The following is a 14,335-nucleotide window of genomic DNA, read 5'->3' on the forward strand; positions in this document are numbered from 1 at the left end:
ACTTATAGGACGCAAGTACACACGGAGACGGGAATTTCCAATATTCCACCCCTAAAGGGTTGTTTTTAGGGTTGGTAGTTTGCATGAAACTTCGTTACTATAAGCGCTAGGAGTCTTAAATTTTCTATGGACGTCACTTATAGGACGCAATTACACACGGAGACGGGAATTTCCAATATTTCACCCTTAAAGGGTTGTTTTTAGGGTTGATAGTTTGTATGAAACTTCGTAACTATAAGTGCTAGGAGTCTCAAATTTTGCATTAGCGTTACTTATAGGAAGTAGTTGTTAACTAAGACGAGATTTTGCTAAATTTGATACCTAAGCATATAGTTCTGGGGTTGATATTGTATATGCAATTTCGTAATTACAAGTGCTGGTCAAAAATCTCAAATTTTACATACGAATTATTTTAGTGTCTACGTGCTACCCTAGATGGGATTTTGACATGGATTTTGAAACAAGTTTTTTTTTCGAAATTCGACCCCTAAGGGTGTGTTTTTCGGGATATAAGTTAAAACATCTGTTAACTATATAATGCATTTCATATTCTACACATAATTAAAGGATATAAAAGCGAAATCTGCACATAAAAAATATATAGGCCTTCGTGGCACAGGGGCACAAGGGTGTGGGTTCGATTTCCACTCGAGGTAATGCATTATTGTATATTAATATTTACATTTTTTTGCTCTAGCAGCAATTCAAAAGCCAGGCGTGAAGTTCGGCCACCCAACACGCAATGCCTCGAAAAATTTAGTGGAAAGTGGGGAAAGGAGTGTCTCAACGCTCGGTTCCCTTTGCCTATACTCTGTGCGGAGTACAGTGGGTGAAGCTGAAAAAAGAAAGATAAAGAGGCCAGTCGTGGTGCAGAAGCACGAAAGTGTTACAGTAAATGCGACTGGTTGTAGGTTTTATGTCTACTCGAGGAAATGAAATATTTATTTAAATTTATATTTTCATTTCTTCGCTCTGGTGTCGAGGCAAAGCGTGACGTTGAGTTCCATCACTTAATACGCAATGCCTCCAGAAATGGGCAAAAAATAGGGAACGGAGCCATGGGCGGAAAATAGCACCCCACTGTGCGCTGGATACAGCGTGAAGTTGATTATAAAGATATAAAAACTTAAGAATTAGGTCCATTAATATATCGATAATAGAGGCTTAAAACTACTTTTGTCTCCGATCGCGAATCATGCAAAAATGACTGGTATGATGGATGCTGGCAAAACCAAAGTGTCAAGCCTTTTACAGAATATATAGAATTGGATGCTCACCGATTCAAATGGTTCTAAGTTGTCTGCAAACATATGGTTCCAAATGATACTGGGGCGCGTGCCTCGAGATGAGAACAGTACTTCATATGAGGCCGATCTTGGGTTCTTTACATTACCAATCGGTGTTTTGTCGTAAAGTAATGTCTCGCTCTGCCGGTGACTCCCAGTGTCTTTGATACCAACTTGCTCTTGGTTTCCGTATGATCGCGATACTGACTGATAGTTATTCGAAACGTTAAAGCCCAACATGTTGACACTGGGAGTATATGAGAATAACATTTTTTTTGTTTAAATTAATAATACTCTATAAAAAAAAATTTACATAAAAGTAATAAGAGCCCTATCAGGAATGAATCCCTGTCAAGGCCAGATATTTCGTCTTTAAGTCTGTTTATGCAATTGTAAATTATTTGAATAGTTCAAATTAATACTTATATTTCTTTTTAACATATGGTGAAAGTAAAAAAAAGAAAAAAAGTAACCATATCTTTGCAATATTAACCATAATAAAAAAATTAACCATATCTTTGCGAATATTTTGCAATATACGCTCTAAAAAAATCGGTAATATATATATTTACAAAAAAAATCTTATAACTGATCTTAAATAGTAGGTAATGTAGGTTGCATTCTTTTAAACCATTCAAAATTCTTATAACAATTACGCTAATACGGTACCAAAGTTATTGAAATGTGCATATTAGAAATCACTAAGTGCGCTGCAAACATGAAATATTAGAACATAAAGTAATTCAGTATATTGAATTAATAATTGTGAAGTTTAAGCGGGCGAAGCCGCTGGCGGTTGCTAGTATAATATAAATGCAATAAACATAATTATTTCTAATTATGAGCTATTAATTATTGACAATCGAATAGATAATCGGAATCATTATCATTAAACTAGAACATCATTTACAGTATAATATCATAGTTGGACCATTCATACACAGCTTCGAAATATGCAAAACTTGTATTATGAAAATCATAGAACACCGTATATATAATAGAATTGATACATTCCTATATCATATTTGCAGGTATTTCGATATATAATTACAGAATTCACATATTGGATAATTTATTGTCTTAATATAATTTTTTTATTTAAAGAAAATAAAAATAAATGAAAGGCCAGATTTCCCTTCAATTGTAAAAACATTGTATATTATTTGATAGAACTTTACATTTAGTTCATTACATACATTATGTTAGATGGGAATCGAATTCGCACTCTCCATAAATGTTAATTACAAAACATGTCTTAATTACTTAAAACACCTCTAAAACCATTATAACATAAAAAAACAACACTAAACTACTTAAAACACACTTAAAACAATTTGGAATAACTCAAGTTAAACAAAGTGTACCCAGTAATTGAATATTCAGTACGTTACTGAGACAAGATTGATTCGTTAAATGAGTCTGACGTTTCTAATTTCACTTGAAATTTGCTCATCTCTTACCGAGAGATTTGAATATGATATATACATTTATAGCCCTTTGTAGACTGTAGCTATATGTATGTATGTATAATATCTTCGTATTTAATTTGTTCCGAAAACATGTCATTAATTTGTTTTCCATTTTCGTAGCGCCCGGAGCAACATACGTATAATATTATTAAGATAAGTTACTTATTATAATATGAACTAAAGTTATTGACTAAGTCTCGAAGGAGTAGGTGGAGGCTTTATTTTTTATTTAATATTTTGTTTTATTCTACTACAATTATTTAATTTTACATAAATAGAAAATATATATTTTTTAATTACGAATGAATGCTTAAATTAGTTTCATAGGCAGCATGATAACTTAGTGTTAAAAGACTCTCTTCTACTCTTTCCCAATCTAAATAATATGTTTTGAGTAGTAGAACTCAAACTTACCATAGCCTTACCAGACTAACTAAAAATCGTACCCACAACCATCTTATATATACTTAGATACTATCCCACTGAGCTACAATAGTGTCAATATATGTACATAGAAAAAGCACACATACATACATACATACAAGTGACACGGGTCTTCTGAATAGAGTTAAGATCTTTTCACAAAAAACTAATGGTACACTGATTCAAGAGTCCTGGGGAAAATCTTCCCTCTTTCGTCGTCAGCTCTTAGACGGAGTGATTGATACGTTTTTAACTAAAAGGTTATTTATCAAACTGAACATCTCGAATCCTTGTTCACGGGAGGACGGCACGGTGATAACTCTAGGTTAGATTACAACCAGTTACATTTAAATTATAGAGGTTTGAGACCCTTCTGGTATAGTTGAGACTTGTCGGCTTGATGTCGCTTTTATGATATTGTAACAGGTTCAATAGACTATTGATATACTAGTAAATAAGTTGTCATAAAATATTTTATACATTTTGGGAGCAGTCGTGACATAGAGACATAAACATGCGACTGTACACAATATGTTGTCGGTTCGATTCCCATTCAAGGAAGCGAAATATTTAATATTTTAATTTTCTCACACTGGTAACGAGGCAAAGCGTGGCGTTGAGTTCACCACTCAACACGCAATGCTTCCAACTTTGACGGAAAGTGACGAACGGAAGTGTATTAATGGAAATGGAGTTTCTAATCGCTAGGTTCCCAGGTTCTCTTAAGCGGGATGTGCGGGATACAGCGTGAATTTAAAAACAAAGCATTTTACGTTAAATTCCGAATTTAATTTTAATCCTATGTTACATTATCTACTATCGCTTACAGAGATAGTACCTAGTTTATCCATTAAAAGAAATCCATATGTGCTTTCACAGTCTAATGGACTACATGTAATGAAAATAGTAAAAATAAAATAAGAAGAATACTTAAAAAGGATATTGAAAATGTTCTTCTTGGAAATATGGAATAAAGACAATTCTAGGTAGTTATGTCTACTTAAGCTTTTATATTGAATATTAATATTAATATGTTTCTATATTATGAAATTTTCATATTATAATTTCGTAATCATGTTTACATTTACAGTATAAACTATAAAATATATATATATTGTTTAGCCTAATAATGTTACGTATTATGAGTGACTATACCTCTCGTGGGTTCGATTTCCAGTCATGAGTATGATTTAATTTCCTCGCTCTGGTAACAAAGCAAAGCGCGGTGTTGAGTTTCACTACTCAACATGCAATGCTCCAACAAAAAATGGGGAAGAATATGAACGTATCTATTACTATTTCTTCTTTATTCTGTTTTGTAAAAAAAAAGAATTCAGAATTCTGTCTTTTGTTCTTTTAGATACTGCTTGTTGAGTGGCGAAACTCAACGTGACACTTCGTCTACCAGACCTGAGATTGCATTCCCGTCATGTAAATAATTCATTTTCGAGATAGGATAGAGTATAAGAAATATTATAATAAAAAGATTTATCTGTTATAAAATAGTTAAAATAAAGAAAATTTAATTAGGCAAATCATTAAAAAAAAAATTAAAACTTCCTTTTGTATTTTTTACAAATATACATACTTATAAACAGAACGCTGGCAACAAGCACACCACACGCCGTGTAACTTCAAAAATTTCAAACACGAAAAACTTTCAAACTCCCCAACTAGAAGCGGGCGAAGTTAATTTTCAATCTAACTCAATTTCGATAGCGTGCTTCGATGGACCTAATATATTTGGGCGGTACGTGCTTTAGCTTCTTTGACTAACTTGTATGAACTATAACGTTTTATATGGCAACAAGTAGAGCGAGGAGATTCGAGGCACTAACTTTAAACTGATTACGTATGGCGAGAACTTTCATGGAGATATTTTGATATTTATTAGTTTGGTACTTAATGAAAGTAGGTTATTATTATGAAATTGTGTCAGACTTTATGGAAGCTTTGAAAATTATTTTAAATTATAATATTCTGAGGACGCTAGTAGGAATAGTATTATGAAATAGGTCATTATTATATACTGGTATATCATTTTTTCGCCTTCAAGCTTTATAACAGGGAAGGTCGAGGGAACCTGGTATTTAGGCACTACATTTCCCTCTTATGCTAATTTTTCATGATATTGCATGACTCATGTACCTTTTGTTACCAATGCAAGGAAATGAAAATATATTAATCCTCAAGTGAAAGTTGAACCCATAACCGTCACGTTTATAGTCAGTCACCTTTGCTGCTTTGCCATGACGACCTCAAGGTAGATATATTATTTTCATGCTCTTTTTTAGGAAGATCTAACAATGTATTTTAATAATTACGAATTAAAAAAAGACAGTCTTACCAATAACATGCAGAACGAACTTCGAATTCCTTGTAGGTGATACTTTAAAATCAACCCTACATCTGTACAGCGCTCGATCAGTGGGCACTACGTCTCGTATGCGTAGGGCAGAGTGCGGCGAGGCGTGCCATCTCGCCCGCCCAGCCAGCGACGCGTCCGCCCAGTGCGCTGTCGGTCCCTTTACACGGCCGTCGTAGCTGGAACAAATAGAAATTATATATTATTATGCATTTATAAAGTGGAAAATTCTGGTTTTACCGGTTGCATAAGAATTTCAAAAAATTCTTCCTTAGTGTTCACCTACACTCCCTAAGTTCCTTTCAAATTTCAACTTTCTAAGTCCAGTAGTCTTGTTTGAACGTTGTGCATTCACCTGCTAATGGTAACGGAAACAGTGGAGTAACGAAAGGTAATGGAATGTAGGCGAGCAGAGGGTTTCTGAATTCCCCTACAGGAATGGAAAAAAAATGGATTTTCAAGTATGAAAATAAAGTTCTGGGCGATGACCATTATAATAATTATAATTGATTGAAATAATTAAAACACTTCATAAAGGTCCATGTATTCGTCAGCAGCAATAATTAATAGGCCCAAAAACATATTTTAATGTCTGTTCTCATCAAATATTCACAGTAAAATTATATTTTTATTTTTTTTATACTTAAATGAAGATCTATTGAAAATAAATGAATGAATGATGTTTATTATTTTTAGACACAACGAAGACTTATTTAAAATAACAAAAGATCACAAGAAATGGCAATTGCAAGGTAACCTATATTTTCTTTGAATCAGACTCAATACATTCCGAGATAAATTCGAATTGAACGAAAGTCTTGTTAGAAATCTCGACGGACAAAGCAACTCAGAAAATCTTTGAAAGCATTTTCCTCAGGTTAAAACAAACAATACAGTTATTGTTCAGCATCCTTCAACGAAATGGCATATCAAATAAGTTTCTTTTTCATATGCTCTCTAGTATGTTATGGGAATAAATACGGAACATGGTTATTATAAAGTAGTCGTATGAATTTTGGTTGTGTGGATTTTTTGGAGTAAAATGGATTCCATTTTGTTGTGTTAAGCACCAGCTCGTGGTCCAGGTAACTCTGGCCTGAGGTACAACAAGTCTAAACGATTAGTGAAATGCTAAATTCTAAATTTAATAAGTAAGTTAATAGCTATACGAGGTCAGTCGTGGCACAAGTGCACAAAATGTGACTATAAACGCGACAGATTGTGGGTTCGATTACTACTTGAGGAAATGCAATATTTAATATTTCTATTTTCGTTTTATTCAATATTTAATATTTCTATTTTCTTCGTTCTGATGTGTAACACGCCCTCCAGAATTCGGTGAAAAATGGGGAACGGAGTGTCTTAACTAGGTTCCCTCTGCCTACCTTGTTGTGTGCGAGATACAGCGTGCCGCTAGAATAAAAAGATAATAACTTTCCTCAATAGAATTAGTAGTTCTTGAGATAAGGGCATTCACTCGAATAAATTCTTTAACAATATTAGTGTCGATTCATGCATATTTCTATTCGAAAAACGCAAAAAACAGCAACAGTGGATTATTTGCTTGTACACAATACTAAGCGATGACGACTAAATACGAGTGCAAAATATAGTGGACTCATCGTTCATCTACAAATGATTGATGATAATGACTCAATATCAATCATCAAACGATACAAATATTGGTCTAAATAGTAATAGTTTAGAGCCGGTATAAAATTTTATATTCTATAATTTTTTGTTCTGTAAAGAGATTTTTGTCAGTATGTTATTTAAAAGCTTTTATTTAACTTGCAATGTATGTATGTGGGTTCGGGTGAAATCTAAGAGCTCAATTTTGAAGTAGATATCGTCAACCGATTGAGCTGAAATTTTGTATACACGTTTACTTTGGATGACAATGCACGATAAAATATGTGACGTCATTCTAAATGTAATATGGCGGACCGTGCAAGATGGCGGAATAGTTATTTTTAATGTACTTCTACAATATGGGTATCAAATGAAAGAGCTCGTTGAGAGCAACGCGAAAAATAATGTGATGTCATTCTAAATCCCATAAGGAGGATATTGAAGATAGCCGAGTATCTATTTGGTCTACTTCTACAATATAGATATTAAATGAAATGGGTCGTTTACCGTAAAAATCTCGTCTATCGTCGTCTAAAAATAATGTGACGTTATACTAAATCCAATATGGCGGAACATCTAAGATGGCGGAATAGTTATTATTTATGCACTTTTGCAATATGGATATCAAATGAAAGATCTTACCGAGAACTATTAGAAAAATAATGTGACATCACTTGAAATCCAATAGAATCGACACGATTCAAGTTTTTTGTGCTTTCATATAATGAAAGGTATGTTCGTACGATTGAGCTGAAATTTTGTATACACGATTGGTTTGGATGACAATGCACGATAAGGTTTGTGACTTCATTCTAAATACAATATGGCAGACCATCCAGGATGGCGGAATAGTTATATTTCATGAACTTCTATAATATGGGTATCAAATGAAAGGGCTTGTTGAGAGTAACTGGAAAAATAGTGTAACGTCATTCTGAATCCAATATGGCGAACCATCCAAAGTAACAGAATAGTTATTTTTGATGCACTTGTATATTACGGATATAAAATGAAAGGGCTCATTGAGAGCAACTCGAAAAATAATGTAACGTCATTCTAAATCCAATATGGCGGACCATCCAAGATAGCCAAATAGGTAATTTTAGTCTACTTCTACACTATGAATATCTATTGAAAGGGCTCGTTGAGAGTAACTCGAAAAATTTTTCTAAATCCAATATGGCGGAACATCTAAGATGGCGGAATAGTTATTATTTATGCACATCTGCAATACGGGTATCAAATGAAAGGGCTTGCCGAGAATAATTAGAAAAATAATATGACATCTAGTGTGAGAAACCAGAAGGTTGAAGGTTGAAATGCCAGGAGGAAGAATCCTCCTGGCATTAATCCCTGCTATTGCCAGGGTCTGCCTTCCTACTCAACCTACTCCACTTTGCGCGGTCTTTAGCGTCCTCAGTGGTTAGACCATTGGCTCTCATATCCGGCATCACGACATCCAACCAGCGCTTCCTTGGGCGTCCAGGAGGTCTAACTCCAGGAACTGATATAGCAAGGCACTTGCCTCCGACTTAGTTCTTAGACCGGCGCGTAACGTGGCCAAACTGTCTCAGGCGGCGCTCTTGGAGCTTATCCGCTACGTCACGGACCTCAAGACTACCTCGAACGAATGTGTTGCGTATGCGGTCAGATCGCGTTATGCCGCACATCCACCTCAGTATCTTCATTTCCGTGACGTGAAGCTCCTGAGTGTGCCAAGATAGTGCTGGCCAACATTCACTGCCGTATAAAAGAACCGGTCGTATGATGCTCTTGTATATCAGTCCCTTGAGCTTGGCGGTTTTCTTCGGTCACAGACCACACCAGTGACCTTCCGCCATTTGGCCCAGGCAGCACTTATCCGGCCATGGACATCGTGATCGATGCCTCCAGACTCGTGCATAACGGATCCAAGGTACCTGAACTTTTCTGACTTAACGGCTGGCTCAGGACCTATAAGGATCGTGCTCGAGTCCGGGCTCCCGCAGGCCATGTACTCAGTCTTCGACACATTTAGTTTAAGACCGCCGTTCTCAAGCGTACCCTTCCAGAGGTTCACTTTACGCTCCAGCGTCAGTCGGTTCTCGTCAATGAGTGCTATGTCGTCGGCATACATCATCAGCCATGGAGGCTGCACTACATTGAATAAAAACGGACTAAGAGTCGAGCCCTGGTGAACCCCCACTGTAATCAGGAAGGGTCTAGTGTCGCCAACAGCATTCCTAACCATAGAAGAGGAATCGTGGTACATGTCTCTAGTGTGAGAAACCTAGCCAGTGGTAACTAAAAAGTAAAAAATAAATTATAAGCAAAAAATCATTTTTAGAAAAAGCTTTTATTTAAACGCTTTAAAAGGGAGAAAATAAAATTTGTCTTTTAAATTTTAACTATCAACTCATAACCTCATTGTACACAATTTATATGATCATAAAAGCTTGTCGCGTTAATCAATATTTAATTAAATTGAAACTTTAAAAATTGAAACTTAGCAGATTTTACATAATTAAATTAGCACTAGTTTAGTTACACAAGTAAATCGCGCGACAAGCTTTTATGATCATATAAATTGTGTACAATGAGGTTATGAGTTGATAGTTAAAATTTAAAAGACAAATTTTATTTTCTCCTTTTTAAAGCGTTTAAATAAAAGCTTTTTCTAAAAATGATTTTTTGCTTATAATTTATTTATATTGATAATAATGAAATAGATGCCAGTACATGACACAGGTGGTGTGTTTGAACTCCCACTCGAGAAAATGAAATATTTCATATTACCATTTTCTTGGTCTGGTACGTAGGTATACGTACTGGTACGTACACGCAATAGTTCCAGAATTAGCTGAAAAGTGGGGATCGGATTGTTTTAACGGATCGGAATCGGATTGAAGGTGGTGGAACTCAAAACCAAAAAAATATATATAAGTCAAAAATAATACGTAAGTATATTATTCCAACAGCCTACATAAAGAAAAACAAATATTTAGTAATAACTGTGTATATAATTTTAAATTATATTAAAGTAAAGCACGCAAAATAAACGTCGTTCTAAGGCCATTCAGACATTCGTCTTGTATTCGCTTTAAACATAATTATAGAGGACCATTTATATCCCTCAGAAGTTACCTTGGAAATTCACGTGGAGGCATAGAGCTTCGAAATGAAAACGGTTTTCTCATAAATATTTCATAACTAAGCGGACTGGAGGCGCCGTACTAACTTCTACCTAGTTCTTTGTACAGCGTAATGTAATTCGGTCTTATTGAGCTAAACTGTCGAATGGTAAATGATAGTGCGAAAATATAATTTGTGTAAATAGTAAAGTAAATTGTATATATTTTTAAGCTTCACGCTTTATCCCGCGCATAGCGGGGTAGGTAGAGGGATCCTGGGATCCCATTATTAAAATACTTCTGTTCTTCGCTCAACTTTACTATTCGACCACTCAACAAACAAATACAAATAATATACATACACTCAATCATCTCACTCAAACTAAAAAACAACATGTCTATTACCTGCTTCGTAAAACAAAAGCCTACAAAATTCCCGATACATCAATATTTACGCAGGGGCAGTGGACGTGACCCTTATTTATATAAATAAGGCACCACATTAAGCTATAACTAGCTATTTACTAAACCGTCATCAATCAAAATCAATAGAGCCACAGAAATATCCAATATATAAATTCATCATAATCCGTCACTGCTCCGAGTACGTGCCCTGTTCGGAGTGAATGGAAAAGATTTTAGCGATAAAACGAATTTTAATATAGCAAAAATTGCATACTGTTTGTACTATAAAAATATATATTATTATATAAGACAAATTTAATGAAAAACTAATGTGGTTAAAAGAAATGCATTTTAGAAAATGTATAGTTTAAATTTTTTTAACGGTTAAGTATTTTGTCTGTCCTGATTTAAATATTTCTGTAACGTTATAATTTTTTTTTTCAAGAGCTATCTTTTATATCTTCCATAAATCGTCTTTTAGAAGTCGTGTGAGTAATTGAGGCAGTTGCGGGTTCGATTCCCACTCAGCATAATAAAATGTTTTATATTTTGATTTCCTCACTCTGACACTGACAGGCTCAACACGCAATGCCTCAAGAATTCGGTAGAAAATGAGGCACGGAAATATTGTAATGGAAACAGAGTATCTTCACATTAGGTTCCCAGATGCACTCTGCCTACCCGGCTATATGGGGAATACAAAGTGAGGCTAAAAAATACAACTCAATCCTAAATTTAATCGGACTAGATACCAAAAAATATTTGAAACTTTAAAACTCCAGTCCATAAATCGTGTTATAATAGTAAAAAATATCTTTACTGTACGACAATAGAATCCATCGTCAATTTTATACAGAGAAGATACTGTATATCCATAGATTAGCCGTAGGTGTCTATCGCGTTATAGGATGAGGAGCTCAGAACAGTGACCAAGTGAAGGTTTAAGCTCCCTCTGTCCAAGTTCCTTTCGACACCTAACTAAATTCGATGTGATTTCACTAGTACCTTCGAAATATATTCTTAAAATATTTTTATATTACTTATTTTCGTTCGTTTATTTAAATGTTTGGCGAATATTTATGAATATTTAATCTTATCAGAAGGAAACCAGAGCAATTGAACATTTTTCTTCAATTTGGATTACTCTTTGTGTTTATTCAAAACAAAATTTACGTTTGTTAACTTTATATAATTTTTGTTTTTATTTATTTTTCCTGAAAGTGAAAAAAATATTTATAAATACTATGATAATATGCGATATGCTCGAAGTATTTCGTTTTTTTTTTTCAACTTCACACTTCATCCCACAAAGCAGGGTAAGTGGAGAATAATATAAGAACACTACATTCTCCACGAATATCAGGCAGCGCAGCGCGGCGGAACTCAATATTGTATTAATAACAGCATGGCAAACGCAAATTTTCCCTAATAAATTTCATAAAATTAATAATTTTACTTTTAGTACAACTAACCTTTTAAATAAAAAATATATATTAAATTAATACTTTATACAAATTTAATATAATTCAACATTAAATTCAAGACAATTTATGCAGCAAGTATACGTTCCGAATATTATATTACCTTGGGGGCAATTTTTCCTAAATTGTGCCGAAAATGAAGGCCCATATTTTTAGAAGTTAAATTAGATTCACCGTAACACCAAGTCGTGTATCGTGTAAAAAATTCAAACTCAACCTATACGACGTATAAATTTCGGGACGAATCAAGTCCCGTACATGAGTTTTCTTCTAAAAATATATATGTAAATACAAAAATATAAATAATACAGAAATGTCTATAATATATAAATTTATATACTTATTTGAGTTTTAAAACAATCAAAATATATGCTTTTAAAAATATATTTATTTTATATTGACGAGTGAGCCGAGCTGAGAGCGAAGAGCTTTAACGGGATTTTGAAGATTAAATTTTATTAAAATAATATATTCCAACTTTAACAGCAAATAAAACTTCTTCAATAAAATATATTTGTGAAACTTTCAAAGAGGAAGTGGAACATCATCATCATCAGTATAGATATATCAAAATTATAGCATCCTATTTATAATCTGAGTATAATACCTCCGTTCACTACAACATATTCCGTTGAAACTAATTTGACATCACGGAACGGTCATGCATAACATATAAGGGCTTGAGCGATTTATAAAATATGCACGCACAGTCAGGTTCTGATTTAGCAATGAATCCTGGGCGACAGGCGAGGATATGTTGACTGGTGGAGATATACCGTGAGAATATATGTATATAATAGAGTGACAGATATTGCCTTCATGCTTATAAAATATAGAATATTATGGCATTTTTCTCATATAAAAGAAAATTTAAACATTACAAAACAATATAAAGTCGGATGTACCTACATGTATGCCAAAAAAATAATATAACTACTTTATGGAAAAAAATAATCAAAAATAATAATATAAGCGGCGCAGGGGCACGAGCGCGTGACTGTTAACGCAACGGTTGTGGGTTTGATCCCTAAATAAGGGATTCCTAAAAATTTTTTCAAATTATTAGTAGTAGCGGAATTTGAACCCGCGCTACTTGGGAAGTGTTAAACGAATTTTCAAATGGACCGCGCTCTGACCACTAAGCCATCGACGACGCTCGCCGTGGCTCGATAAGACTGTATTTTTAAAATATTAGAAACATGTAATTAGGTAATTATAAATAATTATTTCTTACATATTACACTAATAAAAGTCTAGATTTTTAGGCTTTTTATTTTTTAGTTATAGTCATTTAGATTCATTGCAGTATTTCAGAAAAATAACGCAAAGCATCTTACGCTTGGCAGGAGAAGAAAACTTCGAGTAAACGAGCATTATTCAGAAAATCTCACATTTTTCATGTATAACAACATATTGGGTAAGCTCTTTTAGAAGTAGTTTACATATTTTTTTCTTGTATCCTATAAAGAAAGAATTTCTTGTTTTACAAGAATATCTTAGCTTAGAAAAATAGTGTACAATACAAGTCAATGAGAAAACGAAACGAAAAGTGTACTGAAGCAAGAATATAACAGAAAAAACACAAACATATTATTATTTTCTTAGTCAAATTGCTCCTAAGAGCAGAGTAGCTGTGGAGAGGAGCCATTAAATTTTCAAAGTCACGTTTGAGATATAAGTGGATGGTACATTTTTGATGTGTTGACACGGTCACATTGTGCGCCTCTGTCGCTTATTACGATAAGTATTGACGGAATACTGGGGGAAGGCCAGTCGTGGCGAAGGGGTTGGGTTTGAACCGTACTCGGGGGATTGAGTTATTTTTTTATGAATATTTTCATTTCTTTGCTCTGGTACCGGCGTTGAGTTCTGTTACTTAATACGCTATGCATCGAAAATTCGGCGAAAACTAGGGAACGGAGTGTCTAGACACTAGGTAGCTGTACGTGAAGCTGAAAAATATTAGGGTTGGTAATCCAAAGTCAACATTTGCTTGGATAACTAGAACTGAGGTTTTAATAAAGACCGCTTTAAGGACAGCTACAAATTTGACGATTGGCCTACTTATTTGAGTAATCTCGTCTAGCAAGCTTAGCTTTGTTAAGGGAAATTGTAATTTATTACAATCCGCTAAAGTCGGTTTTAGCTGGCGGGAGATTGTTTA

The 14,335-nt window shown here is 34.1% G+C and overlaps 1 protein-coding gene across 2 annotated transcripts in view; it reads right to left on the reverse strand.

Annotated features, from left to right (window-relative positions):
- LOC146529808 (B-cell receptor CD22-like) overlaps positions 1–14,335 on the reverse strand; it is a 158,997-nt gene that overhangs the window by 53,256 nt on the left and 91,406 nt on the right. For both annotated transcript variants that reach the window (XM_085200449.1, XM_085200448.1), the window contains exon 4: positions 5,526–5,722. In XM_085200449.1, coding sequence (XP_085056575.1) covers positions 5,526–5,722 — 197 coding nt within the window. The remainder of the gene's footprint in view (positions 1–5,525; positions 5,723–14,335) is intronic.

The sequence above is a fragment of the Heliconius melpomene genome, chromosome 17 (assembly GCF_056956725.1).
Source record: "Heliconius melpomene rosina isolate 202511_hmr_F chromosome 17, ASM5695672v1, whole genome shotgun sequence".
Lineage (NCBI taxonomy): Eukaryota > Metazoa > Arthropoda > Insecta > Lepidoptera > Nymphalidae > Heliconius > Heliconius melpomene.